This window comes from Enhydra lutris, unplaced genomic scaffold, assembly GCF_002288905.1.
Source record: "Enhydra lutris kenyoni isolate GAN:26980312 unplaced genomic scaffold, ASM228890v2 scaffoldscaffold75, whole genome shotgun sequence".
In the NCBI taxonomy this organism is placed as follows: Eukaryota; Metazoa; Chordata; class Mammalia; order Carnivora; family Mustelidae; genus Enhydra; species Enhydra lutris.
In genome coordinates, this window is record NW_019154159.1 from 1,051,369 (window position 1) to 1,069,727 (window position 18,359).

The window sequence follows — 18,359 nt, forward strand, 5'->3', positions numbered from 1 at the left end:
TCTCCCTGCAGTACTTCCCAAGTCCCCTGTACACTCTGTGAGGCAAATGCTGAGGATGCCAAGCCTCCGAAGTTAAGTGCCAAACTTGGAGTAGAGTAGCAGGTGGTACTCAAGTAGGTCTGATGGGACCGTGAGCCCTGCACACTCCTGTGACGCTCCCCAGCCTGACATTGCTGAGGCCTTGCACAGCTCGCCCCTTGAAGCTTCCCAGACAGGGTTAGACAGGGCCTGGGCTCAGGCCTGAAACCCTCCGGGCTCTAATGTTCCTCCCTTTCCTGAGGCAGGTCTGAACGGGATGAATAGCAGCATCTGGGAGCATTTTGCCTCTGGTAGCTTCTCCCCAGGCACTTCCCCGGCCTTCCTGTCAGGGCCAGGGGCTGCTGAGCTGGCCCGGCTGCGGCAAGAGCTCGAGGAAGCCAACAGCGCCATCAAGCAGTGGGAGGAGTCCTGGAAGCAGGCTAAGCAGGTACTGGGCTCCCACACCCGCTCGCCTTCCCAGGGCCAGTTGGCATACAGCCCGAGCCTATCTTAGAGCAGGCGCAGGGGCGGGAGGGCAGCAGAAACTCAGTTGTATTCACTCTTTTCTCCTGTGGAAACACTTACCTTGCCAGTCAGGACCCTGGGGTGGCTGGTGTCCCAGGCCCGGAATTCCCACTGTGAGTTATTTGGTTTGGTCCCACAGCACTGCTGACTTCTCCCCAGAAGCCCTAACTTTCCAGGGCTCCAGATCCAAGGTTCTAGATTCTAAGATGGTTCCTCCGTCCATCTGCGGCATCCCCAGATCTGCCTAGTGCTCCCCTGCTGTGTTGGGCTCAGCCCCCTTCCCTGCCTACAGAGGGTCTCTCGCAGGCCCTGACATCTCTCTCCTCTGCAGGCAGTGCCCGCCTCCTCCCTCCCCAGCAGGCCCTGCAGCCACAAGTGGCCCATGCAGGCTCCCAGAGAGGTGCTTGCAGGGGACACGGGGGCAGGGGGCCATCATGATGAGGCGCTGTGTGTTGGGCCCACAGGCTTGTGATGCCTGGAAGAAGGAGGCAGAGGAGGCCGGTGAGCGGGCGAGTGCAGCAGGCGCCGAGTGCGAGCTGGCCCGGGAGCAGCGGGACGCACTGGAGGGGCAGGTTAAGAAGCTGCAGGAAGAGCTGGAGCGGCTGCACTCGGGCCCCGACCCGCAGGCCTTGCCCACCTTCTCTGACCTGGAGGCCCTCTCGCTCTCCACCCTCTACTCCCTTCAGAAGCAGCTGCGGGCCCACCTGGAACAAGTGGACAAGGTCAGCCCAGGAGGTTAGGGGAGCGCTGGGTGGGGCATACAGTAGCCTCAGGACTTGGACTCTGATGGGTCCATGGTTCTTCCTTCTGAGAGCCTCTGCCCACTTGCTGGGCCGACCCAGGATGCTGCCCTGGAGGGGAGGAAGTGTCCCTTCTGGGGGAGGTGAGAAAGGTGGAGGTGGAGACGTAGCAGTGCCCGCCCCACCCCCCAGTTCTGGGCGGTGCTGAACCAGGACACATCACTAGGCCTGGGCCTTCAGGGGCATCAAGCTGCTTCTCCTCCCGTGAGCTCTGCACATACCAGCACACGTTCCAGAACGGTTAGGTCCCCAGGGCTACTTTGCATTCCTAGGTGCCCAGCTGGATGCCCAGGAAGCATGGCACAGCAGAAAAGCACATTCTTTCCTTCTCTGGGCATTTGTAGCCAGGCCTCGCTGTTCTCATGTGGGGGCTGAGGGTCGCTGCAGAGGCTTTGTGGGAGGAAGAGCCTGTCGGGGCAGGAGCTGTGGAGCAGCCCTGGGCCTCCCCCCTCCCCAGGGGGGCTGGGAGCAGACTTCGGGAGCCTTCAGGGCAGCACCCTGAACTCCAGCTCTGCTCTCTGGCTTGCTGGCTGAGGCCTGCGAGCGTGCTGCTGAGCTCTGTGCCTTGGTATCCTTGCCCCAAGGGGGCTGAAGTGAATGCGGAGACAGGCCGGTGAACACCGTATCCCTCTCCCTCCCCAGGCCGTGTTCCACATGCAGTCGGTGAAATGCCTTAAGTGTCAGGAGCAGAACCGAGCGGTGCTGCCGTGCCAACACGCCGTGCTGTGTGAGCTCTGTGCCGAGGGCAGTGACTGCCCCGTCTGCCAGCCCAGCCGGGCCCACACCCTCCAGTCGTGACCCTGCAGGCCTGGCCCCGGCCCTGCTCAGATCTTCTTACCTAGGACTTTTTAAAGTATATATATATATGTATGTATGTATGTATGTATATGTATATGTATATGATTATATGTATACATTTCTGTGCGTGTGCGGGTACGCGTGGGCAGCAGTGTGTGAACAGTGTCTGTGTGTATATCTGTACATAGATATAGACACACACTTTAAAACAGACTTACCAAGCACTTTTTAAAAGAAAAAACTATTTTGCAGCCCTGCCCTTGCCCACTCTCTCCTTTTCCACTGCAGAGACAAAGTCCCTTCATTGCCCACTGGCTTTTTGGCAGGGGATATGTTTCTGTCTCTTTTTAATGTAGGAAAACTAACTAGTTTTAACTTTTTCCTGGGGCCCGAGCAGGAAGCTGAAAGGGGCCAAGGGGAGGAACCAGGCCTTCAGGGCAGGCCCTGTTCACTGCACCTCCCCAGGCCATGGCCAGAGCCGGGGTGTGGACATCCCCAGGGCCAGACCTGGTTCCCAGCCACGAGGCTTGAGAAGGGGGGTGTGCTGGGGTCCAAGCCAGCCTAGCTCCTAGGTTACCAAATGTGTATTTAGTCTGGGGTTGGCAGGCCAGAGCTGCAGGGGCCAGCCCCGCTCCCATCCCTGGGCCCTTGAAGCTCCTTGAGGGGCAAGGTCTGGCAGTTCTACCCCTCAGGTTCCTGAGGCCAGGGGTCCACCTCAGTTCTCTCCCTCCGGGCCCCCAGAGCAGCCTCCCTGGCCCCAGGACCCCTTACCAGACTGGCACTGCCCTCTTCATAACCCTCTAGCTGCTGTCAGCGCCCCCCCCCCCCCGCAGCTAGCGGGGCAAATGGCGGGAAGGAGCTGCGGACTGGGGACCAAGGTGGGGCTTAGGCCCTGCCCTCCTCACCGGGAGGGGCTCCATATGCATTCCTTGGTGCTCTCTTGAGTGCAGCTGACGTCCTGCCCGTTTGGAGCAGACGCCTGTGTACGTGTGTGTGCGCGTGCCTGTCCAATGTATATTGTGTCTTAGCTTCCATTTTAAAAATTGTTCTGTACAGAAAGATGCAGCGGGGGCGGGAGGGCAGAGCGGGCAGAGGGAAGCCGCCCTTGTCCCAGCGCTCGGGGTCTGGGGTGGGAGCAAGAGGGCTGTGAAGGGTCTGGCCTGGCCCAGGCTCCCCCTTGGGCTCAGCACGAAAGGGCTTTCAATGAATTAAGTGAAAACTTTTTTTACAAAAATTCAAAAATCAACAAAGCTCCAAACCTATTGGAAATAAAATATGAACTTACAGCCGTAGCTTGTTTACATGGGGGTGAGGGAGAGTAGGGCCCCAAATAAGAGCCTCTGATGAGTTAGCGTGGCCCCCTCAGCCTCGCGCCAGCCCCAGCGGGGCCACGGAAGAGCTCAGGCCTCTACCCAAGGTGTGGCTAGGCAGCTGCCACCACCTTCAAGCCCCCAGGTGGCTCCAGGCCCCTAGACAGAGCTCAAGTGGCCTCCCACCCCGGCCTGCTGGTGCAAATGAGCTGGGAGACCTTTAGCCCCGGGGACTTCCTAGGCTTGGGCCCCACTATCGGCTGGAACCTGATGCCTGTTTGGCGGGAGACGACAGGCCCCTCGTCTCCCGGAGAAGCAGACACATACTGCTTTCTCACAAGCAGCAGGAGGAGGAGGGTCTCTGCCTTTGAGCCACCTGCTTCCCCTGCTCAGAGCTGGCCTAGCCGGTGGCTGTGAGAACATGCGCCCACTGGGCTCTGTGCGGGGCTCAGGTTCAGAGCGGAAGGAGTCTTGAAGATGATCTCATCTGATGTCCAGCCCACATCGTACAAAGGTTAAGGCACTCAAACAGGGTCATACAGCTAGAATGACAACGTGGCCTTGGGCTCTGACTACCAATACAGGGTCCACCTGGACTAGGTCCCAGCCTGGCCTAGGACCCTGCTCCTCTAAGCCCTCAAATAGCCACTCAGCCTCCACTCGTGGGAGAACCCCCTCCCACTCCCAGTGCTCCCCTCGGAGTGCCGGGCAGCACCCACAAACTGACATGCCTAGTCATGTTTTGTGTGAAGCCCTGCTTGTGCATCAGTTACTCCCACGCCTGCTCTAGAACATGGGGGAGGGAGGGGTGGGCCAGGCCCCAGGTCCGGGGCAGCTCAAGGTCTCCTGACGGCTGAGGAGGGGGTTTGCATGGCCTGACTATAATCTTCTGGGCCCCAATGCAGGCCGACAGTATAGTTCCTTAGAGGACAGTGGATTGTTTTTTCTTTTTATTTTTGCTAAGAAAGTCCCTAAGTGGCAGGTGCTGTCCCAGGGAGGAGGTGTTCTCAGTAGACCCGGCTGGCCAAGCTGTCTTCCGCTTCTGCTGCTCCTTGCCAACCCCATTGCCTGCCAGCCTTCCCCTCTGGGAGCCAGAAGGTCCTTGGCTCAAGGCTCCCCGGCCTGGGCACTGGCAGCCACCTCAGGAGAGGACCGAGGCGCCCTTCGTTACAGCCGCCGCCCTACCCACCGGGGCAGCTGTAGCCTCGGCTCTGGCAGGGTCTCCCCAGGAGGCTTTGTGCCGTAGCCCTAGCCCCGGTGAACCAAGGTAGGGCGCTAAAGAATGGGCCCAATGGAGCCTAACCTCCACCCCGGTGACTGGAACGGGCCTGCCAGAAACAGATGGCTGAGCCGGCTCCGCGGAGCCCAGAGCAGCGCCTCCCACAGGGGCCGCAGACCGCTGCCCCGCCCCTGGCGCTGACCTCTGGTGGAGAAGGCAGAGGCCACGGCTGAGGGCGGCCTCAGGGCAGGAAGGAGGGAATATAAATACTAACAGGGTCCTGGCACCAGCACCGTGGGCCCCTGCTCTGGCAGAAGGACCAGAGGGGATCTTCACGCCGGGGTTCCCCGGACTTGCAGGGCCCTTCTGGAGCATTCGGCCAGGCTGGGGGGCTGGCACTATGGTGGGGAGAACCCAGACCTTTGAGGAAAGCCGGCCCCTGCTGGGCACCCAGCCCCATCCCTGACCTCCACGCTACTGCCCCGGCCTTGGGGCGCGCTGGGAGGCCTGCTTGGCCCGCTGCCGCCGTAGCCTCACAAACACCTGGGCCTCCCGGTCGCCCTTCCGGCTCTCCAGCAGCTGCAGGACGGGGTCCCCTGTGGAGAGAGGCGTTCGGGGCGTCAGACTGCGGCAGGGGGAGGCAGGGCCTGGGGAGTGGCAGGGGACCTGGAAACCAGGAAACACCAGCCAGGCTGAGACGCATGACGGCGCTGGCACCGACACTCCGACCCGATGTGCGCTGGAAGAGGCCAAGTGAGGTGCGCCTCGGGGTCCAACTGTTAGAACCGCAGGCTAGCTAGTTGACCTCTCTGTGCCTCAGTTTACCCATCTGTAAAATAGCCGTACTAGCAGCTGACACAGACGGCCGCAGCACTGCTCACAGATGGCCCGTAGTAAGTGCTCGGACGTGCCACCTGTTCCTACTGTCCAGCCTGGAGAACGCCTGGCCTGTGCGCCCCCGTCGGAGACGTAGCCTCTCCCCCCGGGTAGACTTCCCGGTGACCTCCCCCCACACTGCAGACTCACACGGCACTTGGCCTTCCAGATTTCACTGCTCTCCTGATCAGACCGAGAGAGCCACTCAGCAACACGAGACACCACGCTGACTCCACTGGCTTCCACATCCAAGGAGGGGTTCCTCTGACCCCAACTTCATTCGCTTCCCTTGGGGCCACTGCCTGACCTTCGCGGGCTGCCCCTCCCCTGCACCCCCAGTGCTGGGCCAGGCCCTGCACCCGAAGCCCCCCCAGCCTCTGCCCAGCGGCTCAGGCCTACCGTTGAGTGCAGGGTAGGTGAGGGGCAGGCGGATCTGAGGCACCTCGCCAGGCTCCTCAGTCCCGGTCAGGCCTGGCACCGAGCGTAGTGGCAGAAAGGCCTCCCCTTCCAAGTCATCAGCCCCCAGCGTGTCATGGTCCAGCACCGTTAGCAGGAGGCAAGCTCCGTCCTTCAGGCATGGCTCAGCAGGCACCAGGCTGAGTGGGGGGGGGAGTGGGGCTCAGCGGCCTGCCCCCTACGTGGTCACTGGCACCCACCCCCACACACCGTTCATCACTGGTTCTTGAGGACGGGCCAGGGCTGAGGGCAGACAGATGGGGATTAGGACGGCAAAAGCGTTTCTCAGCCTGGCGTGTGCTCTGACGGACACCTCCTCTGCGGGCTGGGACTTTAAACCAGGGGCCTGTGTTCCCCAGACCCTCCTGTCTTGGGGGACGGAGCACCTCAGGAGCAGGACCATTTCCGGGAAGCAAGCCTCTAAGTCCAACAGGTGGGGGCCTGCCTGCTCCTCTGCAGTCCCACTCCTCCTCGCGGGGTCCCAGCAAACCCCTGTTCCAGTTGCCCCTCCCTGGGACCCAAATGCGTTCGTTTCAGAACCGGCCTCAGGTGGCAGGAGCAGGGCTGAGGGAAGTCCAGGGCTGGGGAAGGGTGGCAAGCAAGGGAACCCACTCACAATTCAAAGGTCTCATCAAACAGAGGGTGAAGGTCCTTCTTGTGCTTTTGGGTCTCCCGGGGGGCCAGCTCAGGGAACTCGTGCCTGGGCTCCAAGGTCAGCTGGACAAAGGGGTCGCTGGAGCCTGGCAAGTGGGGAGGTCACCCGGGGAGGTGACGTTGCCAAGGATATCCCAGCTCCCCGCCTCCAGTCCCCAGCTCCTGCCGCGGTGCCCGGGCTCAGCAGCACTGCCCCCTCCTGGTAGCACGAAGGAAGTGCACCCAGCGCTCCCTCCCGGGAGAGCGGAACAGCCAGGGACGCGGGGGGACGTTGTGGGTACAGAGTGAGGACGCGGGGAGAAGCCGGTGGGCAGCCTGCACTCACCATTGGAGTCCAGGGGCAGCAGGCTGGAGGCGCTGAGCAGCTCCACACGCAGCTTCTGCTCAGAGGCGCGGTAGGAAGCCTTGACTGTGACCGCCCCCAGCTCCTCAGAAGTGGTTTCCGCCTAGGGGTGGAGCGCGGGGGGCAGTGTGGGGCAGAGGGGAGGGGAGGCGGGGCTGCAGGTGCGCCGGGGGCGGCGCGGAGGGAAAGAGCCTCACCTGGCGCTGGATGCGGCTGCAGAAGTACTTCCGGATGAGCTCCCGACTGGAAGCCGCCTGCAGCTCCAGGTCCCTCTGCAGAGCCTGGGAACGAGGAGCCGCTGAGAAGCCCCCTGAGCTGCCCCCTGAGCTGTCCCAGTCACCCCCGTCCTGTGCGGGCAGCGATGTGACAGCAAAGCTCCGGCTGTCGGGAAGCCTCGGCTGGGGAACGCACCCTGGGGGTGGCCCCGGGGGACAGCCCAGGCACAGACAGGGTGGGCTTCACGGCTGTGCCCCCCACACAGTTGCACAGCCGCCCGGTCACCGAGTTTAAAGAACCTTCTGCTTGGTTGAATGCTCTGTTGTTGCTGTCTTTCAATTCTTAGTAATTTTTGGAAAAAGGGGCCCACATTTTTTTTTCTGTGCCGGCCCTGTAAATTATGCAGCTGGTACTGATCACAGGTGAGCACAGAAAGGCAGGTTCCCCCTACCCCGCCAGCTCACCAAAAGCCCCCTACCTGGAAGTCGTCTGTGTGCAGCGCCGCGGGTGGCAGGCCACAGCCCTCTGCGTAGAAGCAGATCTCCAGATTCTAGGGGTGAGACAGCAGAGCTGACCTCACCAGGATTATCACTTATCTCCAGCCAGCGTTATCACTTGTTGGCCCGGCTGTTCTTACCTGCAGGGCAATCTTCAGCCTGCTGGAGGCCAGGGGGCAGCTCCGCTGGGAGGCAGCCGCCTCCATGAGCACGGTGAGCGTGTGGGTCCAGAGCAGGGTCAGGAGACTGGGGGGGGGGAGGTGCAGAGGGACACCAGTCCAGCCCAGGAGGATAGAAGAGGAGGAAGCAGAGACACTCTTGAGAAAGGGACCCAGGCCCACCCCCAGCTCTTCCCTAGCCCACGCTCCCACTTCCACTTGCTTCTCAGGTAAGGCGGGGACCAGGGCAGCAAGCAGGAGTAGAGGGAGGGAGGGCTGGTCTCCTGAGGGAAGGAGGACAAGTGCAGGGGAGCGGGGGGAAGGGGGACAGATGGGGCCAGTCCCAACCAACATGCTTCACAACCTAGCAAAGAACCTTCCTCAGTAGGATTATCAAACCCCAACAAGAAGGTGGGGCGGGGAGGCCGGTCCCCCAATGACAGAATGATGATTCAACATGGGAGTGGCCAGAATGAATAGGATGTCGACCCGGACTGCATCTACTACCCCTTGGGAAGAAAAAAGTAGCAACCAAGCCACAGTCCTGCTAACTACCTGAAATAACGGAAACCACATGTCAAAGGAGAGTCACATGGTTCAGCACAAAAAGCAAAAATGGGGTTGCATCATTAAGAGTGGGGAAGGTCGCATTCACGGCAGGTAACGGACTGAGTGTATTCGCGATTCGCGTGCTTCCTGTGCACCAGTGTTCTAACTGCTTTTGAGACTGTAGTGAGTCAAGTCCCTGCGGTGGAGATTTAACTGTTTCGGCTGAACACTTGGCATACCGTGGCCCGAGAAATAACAACAGTGGGCTCCCTGGGCCCCCCCGAGCCACCGGGAGTGGACCTCCGGCGGGAGGGGCAGCAGCCTCAGAGCCCAGTTCCTGTGGGGAGGACCCACGGTCATCGTCGGGCAGCTCAGCACCGACCACATCCTTTGCACAGGGGCTGCTCTTGGGACCCCATGTGACTCACTTGATCCTCACTAGAGGCCAGAACTGTGACCATCGGCATGGGAAACTTGAGTAATCCGCTCAACGCACCCACCCAGCAGCAGCAGAACTAGAGTCTGAATCCAGGTGGGCCAGAGCCCACGTCCTTGACCTCTAGTCCTGCTGCCTGGTGTGCCGGACCCCTGCTTTAAGAGAGACCCCAACGAGAAGTTCCCCTGGATCCTGGGAGAGACACCAGTTGCCTGTAATGTTAGGAGGGACAGAAAGCCCAGGGCTAAGGGAGAAAGGGCAGGCAGCTTTCTGCTCAGCCTAAAGGGAAATGGGCAGGTGTGTGAAGTAGTGAGCTCCCTGTCTCTAGGAGTGAGCACTTAAGCAGAGACTGGTTGCATCCTCCCCTGAAAATGGCTGAGGCCAGGGAAGAGGGGCAGGGCGGGGGGCACGGAGCGGGAGGCCGCTGCACACCTGCTGAAGTTCTCCTGCACCAAGTTGGTATTCATGTAGCAGAGCTTCACTTCCAGAAACTTCATCAGGGGCAGAATGGCCTGGGGAGAGGGGTGGGCGGCAAGTCTGGCTCTGGCCCATGCCCAAGCCCTGACTCGGAAGAGGAAACGGCCGGGAGCTTCCGCCTGCTTCATTTAGAACGTGTGCCGGAGCTGAGGGAGCCCTGCCGCGGGGGGCTCCGGCCGCCCCCACCTCCTCCAGGGCCCTCCAGCGGCCCGTGCACTGTCCTGCCGCAGGGCCTGGCCGTGCCCTCCCCTAGAAACCCTCAGGGATCCTTCTCTTGCTTCCTCGATGTCCTGACTCAGCTGTCACCCTCTGAGTAAGGCCTTCTCTACCACTGTCTAAAAATATCTTTTAAAAAAAGCACAAATATGAATACAAATCTTCATTTTCTCCAGTACTTACTAACGTGTCACTGCACACACACACTCGTGTAATTCTAGGCACAGCTATGGTTCTGGCTCTTCCTCCATCTCCCCTGGCAGAATGTGAGCTCCGGGAAGGCAGGAGTTTTGTCACTTTTCCTCCCCGATCCACACCTCCGCGCCTAAATCTACGCTCGTGGCAGAGCGCTTAGAGCATTGCTGAATTATGGAGTGACCTTCTCTCAGACGATGAAGGTGGCATCACTCTCCCTGCCCCCGGACAGGTGAGCACGCCGGAGTCGACGGGCTCGCAGAAACAGGGAACTCAGAAGGCTGCACATCCACATCAGTTCGGCTGCGTGGCTAGCCCGCCCCGCCTGCGGTCCCCAGGCCGATTCGGGGACAGCCCACAGAATGACCCACCCCTGCCCCCTTAGCATCCAAGGAGGAAACCGAGGCCCAGGAGGGAACATTTCCTGCCCAAGTCTGGGGGACTCATCTCTGACACCCAAGGCCTTCTGCCCCTACCACCCTAAGCCCCTTTGGCAACGGTGAGCGGGGAGGGCCACTCACATCCTCAGGCAGGACAGACTCCTTGACGCCCACGAGTTTCTGGATGTGCGTGGCGATGCCCACCTCCAGCTGGGGACACAAAACAGCAGGAGGGAGGCTGGGGCGTGAGCACGGGGGAAAGGGAGAGGTCACTGGGAGCCTGAGTTTCGGTTCAGAGAGGGGTGGCAAGTCCTGCTGGGGGTGCTTCAGGCCGAGGAGGCCGAGGATGGGCAGGGTGGGGTCCCTGCGAGGGGGACAGATTACCTGCTGCGCCAGGGTGCGGACGCCGGTGCGGATCTCGTGGCCCAGCCCGGCCAGCGCGCCCTGCAGCTGGGCGTGCAGCGTGTTCTGCAGCTGGCCCTGCTCCAGCACGGCCCCGACGCGCTGTTCCAGGGCCTCCCAGGCCAGCTGGGCGGGCAACTTGCCGATCACCAGCCGCAGCTGCTCCATGTCATTCACCACCACGCACAGCTGAGGGCAGGCACGCAGGGATGTGGGCCTCCTGAGCTTGCCGGGACTAGCTGTCCCTACCCGCACCCCCGGCCCGACATCTGGCTCTGGTCCTTACCATGTTGGCTGCCTGGCTCTGGTCCTTCTGGCCTGCAGAGAGCTCACGGGCCCGGGCCTTTATAAGGCTGCAGTAAACCAGAGCCAGCCGACAGGTATCCTGGGGTGGGGAGAGGACAATCAGTGCAGGGGGCATCTGGGGGACCCCAGTGCGGGGAGGCACGGAAATCTCAGTGACTTGGGGATTTAAGACTTAGCCCCTCGGAGGCTGCTAGGGCAGGAGCTTGGGAGAAATCAGGGCACGTCAAACGAGGCTGTCCTAGGAAGATGGGGAAGGACACGTGAAGTCGCTGCACCTCCACAAACTTGACGGTGATCATGAAGGCCTCCTCTGGGTCGGGCCAGTCCAGCTGCCGGGCAGTGTGGCTGATCTGTGCGAAGCAGGTGGACAGGTCCACGGCAGATGTGCTGTGCTTGGTCAGTTCACCCAGGGGCACCAGCTGCGGGGGGAGGGTGCAGAAAGGAGGGCTCAGGGCTGGCCAGATTCATGCCCCTCCCTCCCTCCTTCCTTCCACAGGCATGCAGAGCCTCTATCGCCACCAAGCAGGTGGGCAGGGGCTACAAGGGGCAGGCAGGCTCCACCCAGACCCCCAGGCTGCAAAGATGGGTCTGGAAAGGAAAGCCACAGTTAAAACCAGGGGTATCAGGAGGCAGCGGGGTACACACAACTGGCCTCAAGAGCTGGTCACCAACTCTGCGCATCCTAGAGGTCCCAGCAGAGCTCCAAACCCCACAGCCGGGCCCCGTCTCAGGCCCCGCGCCCACCTCGTCCATCTGCACCGCGCGCTGCACGCGTGCCAGGGCCACGCTGTAAGTCTTCTGCAGCCAGGAGGGCACGGCGGGCTGGAACCAGCGGTGAAAGCCATCCAGGGCCAGGACTCCATCCCTAAGGAGAGCTGGGGCTCAGCCTGGAGAATGCCGGGGCTAGCGCGGACCCTCCTTGACCTTCTCCTCTCTTTTGTGCCAACAGCCGGCTGCCCACCTACCTGTCTGTGGGGCCTGGTCGCAGCTGGTAGAGCTCCTTGAGGCTGACATAGAGCTGGAATAGACTCTCGCCCATCTCCGGGGACACGGGGCTGCCCGCCACTGCTGCTGCGTGGTCCTGCACCCGCTTGGCCACCTGCAAAGGGCAGGCAGTGGGACAGGGCTCCGGAGCCAGGGTGGGGGGCAAAGCCTGGAGACCCAGGGGGAGACTCACCAGCCACTGCAGCTCCACAAAAGCCATGGAGAAGAGGTCGACCTTGAGTGTGCTGCAAGGAAGGCCACAGGTGTGACCCGGGAGCACCTCCGGGGTCCTCCTGGTCCCCATTCTGAGCCCCTGCCTCAAGACCTCCCTACCCAGCCATGTGCTCACTTCTGGAAGATCTTGTTCCACGTGTGCCGGCACTGGAGTAGGTCGCCGACGACATCCTGTACCAGGCTCAGCAGGGCTTTGCCTGCCTCCAGCAAACCCTGGCAGGGAACAGAGGGGCGCTGAGCAGGTCCGCAGGGCCTGAGCACCCCGCCCGCCCCCTCCTGCCCTGCCCAAGCCCCCCCCACCTGCACCATGGGCTGATGGTGCTGCTGCTTCAGGTGGAACCACTCGGTGGTGCCAGTCTGCGGGCAAAGAGGCGGTGAGTGGGGAGGGCTGCCAGGCTCAGGCCCATGCCCACCTCGTCCCCAGCGTGAGCCCTGCCCGCACCCTCAGCGTCTCGGTCACCAGCCGGGGCAGAGGGGCGCTGTCAGGGCACAGCTCTCCGAAGGCCTTCATCTTGCACATCTGTACCAGGACCCTGTGGAGACAGGCAGCTGTGCCCGGGACCTTCCACCCACAGAGGCAGCGGGCGCCCCCCGGGGGGTCCCCTTGCTCCCGACCCCGCTGAGGGAGCGGGAAGGGGAGCCGCTGACCTGAGCAGAGACTGCAGCCGGGCCGGGGAGTCGGCCACAGACAGGGGGAAGACAGAGCGGAACTTGCGGATGAGGGAGAGGCCATAGGCCAGCAGGCTGCTGAACGAGGCGGCCAGCTCCTCCAGCTGTGGGCCGAGCGTCGGGAGCTGAGCCGGGGGCCCGGCACGCGGAGCCGGCTCCCCCAGCCCGGCCTGCCCCGCGCTCCTCGTCCCCCTGCGCGGCCCACCTGTTCTCCCTTGAGCCGGCCCTGGATCCACTGGTACTCGATGCTGGTGATGGGGTGCAGGAGGCAGCTGCTCGGGAACTCCAGGCTCCGGTAGAGCCGGCTGTAGGCCAGCCACTGCCTGCGGCACAAGGGAAGCCCTCAGCCGGCCAGCAGGGGGGCTTGGGGGGGGAACAGGGAGATGCCCCGCCCCCACCGACCTCCTGGGGAACCCCCATGAAGGTGTTTTTCAAACATGTAAATTAAACTTGCATCGCTCCCCACCTGTCTGGGGATACCGACCTGCCCATGGTCCTACAGGTTGTCCTGGTCCCCACCTCCGTTCACCCCCTATTCAAATGCCAAGTGTTCACGGTGGCCCTGGGCTGCCCCCACCTGGTGGGCCCCGGCCCTGCACATCTCACCTGCACTCGAACACCTTCCCACAACCTACGGGGGCCCAGGGGACGTGACGGGCCCTCACCAGGGATTTGGAAATGCCAGCTCGCCAATCTGTTGACTCCAGAGGCTGGAGCTGGGGCACAATGCTACCTCCGGGGCAGGGGCAGCAAATTCAAATGCCCAGAAGGGACTCAGAGAGCGTCAGGGAGTGACTCGGGCCAAGGGTAGCCGTGAGGGGCTGGGGAGGCCCTGCGCTCTGCCATGTGTGACCTCTTGCAGCCCAGCAGGATGACGGCACTTGGAGTACAAAGAAAGCTGGAACTGAGACTCTGTATGGAAAACCTCTAGATTTTTAAAGTAGGCAGTGGACTCAAAACCTGACACACACGGTTGTGGCCAAACAGAGATCTTGCAAGGGTTAGACTCCGGCCTGCCAGTTTGTAGGCGCACAGGCAGGGAGGGAGAGGCTGGCGCACTCACGCCATGGACTGGTGGAAGTCAGAAAGGTCCTTCTGTGTCGCGTGGAGAAAGAGGATGGTGGCAGCCTGGGGACTCAGCGACCCGTCCCAGGAGGTGCTGCCTGCCTGACGGCACAGGGTAAGCAGGGTGTCAGGACCTGGCCAGCATGCCCCGCACCCCACCCCCCCCAGCACAGGGAGGGCAGTACCTGGTGCCGGGTGACCTCATGGGACACCAGCTGCTGGAGCAGGTGCAGGTGCACCGTGTAGCTGGGCTGGGAGCGGCTGGCTGCTGGAGCTCTCTGCAACGGGGCCGGCGTGGCCGTGAGGAGAGGACCCTGTCCCTGGGGGCAGCCTGTCCAACCCAGACGGGCCACTGGAAGAAGCCCTGCTCCTGGCCCCAGACCTACCCGCTTGTGAATGAGCTGGAACTGGAGATGGCACTGGCCGCGGTCCGGGTAGGTCTCGGTGCGGGGCTCCAGAGGGTACCAGTGGTCCTCTCGGCAGCGCAGGTCCTGGGGGGCCAGACAGGCGGGAGCGGCCCAGGCCCATGCTTGGTGTGCCTCCAGAGTCCCTCCCCCAAAACCCTATTTCCTGACCCCACTCACCTGTAGCCTCACGACGACGTTCCCCAGAAAATCGTCCTGGCCTTTGTCCTTCCGCACCTCCTTGAAGATCCTGTTCCAGGCAGGGGCCATGAGAGGGGTGGGCCAAGACACTGAGGTGTCTGGCGGGGATCTGTCCCCCTCCTGTGGCCCCCTGGGCCTGGACACAGCCTGTAGCCCAGCAACCGATGTGCACACACAGGGAGGGCAGAAAGAGCCCACACTCCTTCCCCCAGGAACCTCTTCCCGAGGCCTTCACCTTCGCAGCCCATGCAGATCTGTGAGCTCCCCGAGCTTCTGTCTGACGGACTCCACTGTGTCCATGTCCCTGCGGGGACCAAGGTGTGAGCAGGAGACAGAGAGGCTGTCCCGGGAGCCCTTGACCTCTCTGGGAGAAGGTCTTGCCACCCTGAATGCCCCCCCTTCTCTCCCGGACCCCTACGGGCAGGGTAGGCCCCTCACCACATGTCCAGATGGAAGCTCGAACTGCTTATGTCCTCAAACTCCCTATGGGGAGAAAAGGACCAGGCTGAGGGCCTTGGAGGGCCAGACCCCACCAGAGCCTGTCCTGGGAAGCTCCCACCCCCCACTTACCCTCTGTCCCCTTTGAGCCCCTCCTTGCAAACTCCTCCTCCCTCCCCTAAGGTAAGGCTTGGCCTGGCCCCCAGATCAACCCAGCAGGGCCCAACCCTCCACACCCTCCCAGCACACTGGTCTGTCTCTGGCCTAGAGAGCAGGCCCCGCCTCCAATCAAGCCAAGTCCCCGCCCCCGAACCGGGAAGTACTGCTGCTCGCCCTGAGGGGACAGGGGCTAGCGCAGGGCCACGCACAGGATGAAAGTCTCCTCCCAGACAGGGTTGAGGGTCTGCTCGATGACCTGGGTGCGGTGGGTCTGCTCCTCTGGGATGGTGTGCCTCACCACAGCCTTCTGCCGACGCCGGGACCCAGGGCTGCCCCCCTGAACGCTCACCCCCTGCTCAATGCCCAGCAGGCAGTAGGGGTCACTGAATCCTGGCGAGGAGGGGGAGGACAAGGCCACCTGGGTGTCGGCAGGGCTCCCCGGGAGACGCCTTCATCACCCCAATCCAGGGGTAGAGTCCCTCCCCATCCCAGATTCAAAGGCCCTGGGGCCAACAGCGCCCAGGGGATATCTGGGAGCTGGGAAGTTCCAGCTGGATTCTGGGACAGACCGCTGGGGAGGAGGAGGGGCTGGGAAGGGGGCCCTCAGGGTCCCTCCCCGCCTGCTCACCACTGACATCTTTGCCCAGAATGCCCTTGGCTTGTTTCACGGTTGCCTTCAGACAAAATATTGGCTTCTAGAAGGACAGAAGGGTGAGCCTGAGTCCCAGAGGGAGCTGGCCTTCCCAGCCGCTGTCCCAGGCTGGTCCTGGACCAGGATTACCTCAAGCTTCTGGACGCGCTGTAGCATCTGCCGGTGCTCCTCGGGCTCCATGTGGAAGGCCTGGTGGGGGGCAGGAGCATGGGAGGCTGAGGGCACAGGGCAGGAGAGAGAGGACTCCCGGGTGGGGGCTGCAGCTGTAGCGGGCACAGCGGGGCCGCACTCACCTCCTGCAGGTACAACAGGAGCTCCGAGGCCTCGCGCACATGGCTGGGCTCAGGCTGCCCCAGGCGGTACAGGACGGTGTAGAGAGCTTCCTCGTAGAGCAGGGCCCGCTGAGACACGGCAGGGTCACCTCAGGAATCCCCGGCCGCCCATTGCAAGGTGAGCCCCCGCCCCCCAGCCCGTCTTGGCACCAACATGGCACGGCCAAAGCTGGGACAAGGCGCCCACAGTGCATGGGCGTGGGGGGTTAAGGCCCAGAAGTGCCCACTGCACCCCCCCTGCCGTGTGGCCACCTGCTTTAGCCAGTACCCAAGGACTGTGTTCCCAGCACCTCCCTGCCTCCCCAACACTCTGATTCTTACCTCCTCAGGGGAGAGGTGGTGGGATGGAGGCTCGATCTGGGGAGCAAGGTGAAGAGACAAGGTGGCCTGGAGGCTTGGACCAGGGCTCAGACAGCAGCAACGGCTCCTCCCAGGGTAGGCCAGGCCAGGCCAGGCCGGGGCTGCGGGGTCCCTAGCTCCCTGCCTCCAACCCACCAGCGCCGCACACCTGTTCCCACAGCAGGCCTCCTGCAAGTCCAGCCCCTGGGCCGCCCTCCTTGTCCCCCGGCCCGCCATGGCTGAGGTCCATTGGCGCTCAGCGGCCCCGACAGCGTGAGCTCTCTGCACCCGTGGCCCCTTCCTTCCCCAGAGGAAGCAGCTCTGCTTATCGGGCGGCCACGCTCCGCACCCAAGCGGCGGAAGTGAGGCCCAGCAGTGGAGGTGGGAGACCGAGGGTCATGCCAGGCAGGCCTGGGGACCGCTCAGCGGATCCCCAAGCCGCCTGGCCCACAGCAGGGCCACCCCCTGTCTAGTGGAGCAGGTGTCTTTAGAGCGGGAAGACCGGAGGCTAGGGCGGGCGGGTGGCCCCTCCAGAGGGAGGGGACTCAGAGAAGCTGCGACCACAGACCCGAGGCCCAGGATGGCCCAGAGAACACACGGCAGACCCCGGCAGGCCAACCCAGAAGGTCCTGCCCAGGAGCCGCGACAGGCAGGCAAGGGGACCGCATCCTCAACCGCAGCCCGTGAGAGGAGGACTCTCCCGCGCCCAGAGACCGCAGAGCCCCACCCTGGCCACTTGCCTCCTCCCCGAGGTCACCCCTACCTCCTGAGCGCTGTGGGCGGGTGGATCCTGCAGGTCTCTGACCCTGCGCCGCCTTATCTTGATGGCCTGGCGCACAAGGGGAGGGCGCCGCTGGAGGTGGGAGAGCAGTGTCGCCATGGTGGCCGCTCTGCCGCGGGGGTGGGAGAAAGATAGAGAAGCCACAGGATTATGCAAAGAGCACTGGGTGCCACCCTGTGCCAGGGAGGGGTGGGGCCGGGCCGGCCGGTGCCCGGGTTCTGGTCAGGGTTTCACCATCTCAAAGGCCTACATCTCCCTGCCTCCCCCCGGCCTGGGATCCTGAGAGGAACTGTCTCCCGCTGAAGGGAGGTGGCCCCAGCAGGCGGGCCCAGCCCCACCCCACCCCACCCTCCCACAGAGGCCCTGGTGCGCGTTTTGGGGTGGGGGGTCCAGGACTCCCCGGCAGGGGGCGTCAGGGCCTGCCCCACAGTGCGGGTGTGCCCAGCCGGACCAGGGACCCAGGGGACATGCCCTGGCTTGGGGTGGGGGGCGGTTTCTCACCCACAGACTTCCCTGAACAGGCGAAGATGCGAGGGTGGGGGTGGGCAGGGCACCGGGTGGAGGCTGCAGAGACATCTCCCCAGCAGGCAGTTGGTGGCTCAACTCGCTCCAGCCCACAGGTGACATTCCACCAAGGTGACGGGGCCAAGCTATGCGGGGCGGAGACAGCCCTGAGCCCCCGCCCCCACAAGGACTGCCAGGTGCTCCTCCCTTCAGATGCCCTTGTAGGGGCCTGAGCCAACTCCAGGGGCTCCTGGGTGAGGCTGGCTGGAGGTGGTGGCTGGAGAGGCAGTGCTGCCCAGCCAGGAGGGACAGACACATGGACACTCCAGTGCTGGGCTGTCTCAGAGCTTCCAGACCCACTGGTGGCGTGCCCACAGCTCCCCTCCAGGCCAGGGCCCAGCAGGGTGCAGGCCCTGGGAAGGACTCTGGCTGTTTCCTCTGCTCCCCTCCTCCCAGACACAGAGGTCCCCAAGAAGTCACACACTGGAGGGACCGGGGGACATGTTCCTCCCGGAAACACCTCATGGCCGGAGACAGGGGCCGGGGCTGCATTTCCCTGAGGTGGTGAGCACAGCAGGCCAGCGTCGGCCTCCAAGGCCTCAGGCCCAGGACAGCTGCTGGGCTGTGCCAGGCCCCAGGGGACCCCCAGGTAGGCCAAGCTGCTGAATAACCACCATGGAACAGTGGGAGGCCTTCCCGGCCTGGGCAGGCCTTGGAGTGCTGTGGGAACAAGGGGCTCTTGCACGGGGAGGGTACGGTCTCCCCA

At 63.1% G+C, this 18,359-nt stretch overlaps 2 protein-coding genes across 7 annotated transcripts in view; one reads left to right on the forward strand and one right to left on the reverse strand.

Annotated features, from left to right (window-relative positions):
- LOC111160309 (unkempt family zinc finger) overlaps positions 1-3,416 on the forward strand; it is a 31,710-nt gene extending 28,294 nt beyond the window's left edge. For all 5 annotated transcript variants that reach the window (XM_022523289.1, XM_022523294.1, XM_022523291.1 and 2 more), the window contains 3 exons: positions 285-466; positions 1,008-1,265; positions 1,986-3,416. In XM_022523289.1, coding sequence (XP_022378997.1) covers positions 285-466; positions 1,008-1,265; positions 1,986-2,141 — 596 coding nt within the window. In that variant the 3' untranslated portion in view covers positions 2,142-3,416. The remainder of the gene's footprint in view (positions 1-284; positions 467-1,007; positions 1,266-1,985) is intronic.
- A 972-nt stretch (positions 3,417-4,388) lies between these two features.
- On the reverse strand, positions 4,389-17,246 carry LOC111160308 (unc-13 homolog D). 2 transcript variants are annotated; one of them, XM_022523287.1, is made up of 32 exons: positions 17,072-17,246; positions 16,291-16,326; positions 15,931-16,038; positions 15,767-15,826; positions 15,614-15,680; positions 15,195-15,375; positions 14,827-14,871; positions 14,624-14,692; positions 14,368-14,437; positions 14,170-14,274; positions 13,969-14,061; positions 13,782-13,885; positions 12,924-13,041; positions 12,698-12,822; positions 12,492-12,582; positions 12,350-12,406; positions 12,165-12,262; positions 12,009-12,060; positions 11,797-11,930; positions 11,576-11,696; positions 11,107-11,250; positions 10,812-10,910; positions 10,508-10,714; positions 10,265-10,333; positions 9,288-9,367; positions 7,853-7,958; positions 7,694-7,765; positions 7,197-7,280; positions 6,982-7,102; positions 6,619-6,742; positions 5,946-6,142; positions 4,389-5,266 (listed from the first exon to the last, which is right to left on the reverse strand). In XM_022523287.1, exons 1-32 carry the CDS (start codon positions 17,186-17,188, stop codon positions 5,145-5,147), a joined length of 3,276 nt encoding a protein of 1,091 aa, XP_022378995.1. In that variant the 5' UTR covers positions 17,189-17,246; the 3' UTR covers positions 4,389-5,144. The 2 variants fall into 2 exon arrangements, with proteins under 2 accessions (XP_022378995.1, XP_022378996.1); XM_022523288.1 differs by lacking the exon at positions 17,072-17,246 and adding an exon at positions 16,478-16,601.
- Between the last annotated feature and the right edge of the window lie 1,113 nt (positions 17,247-18,359).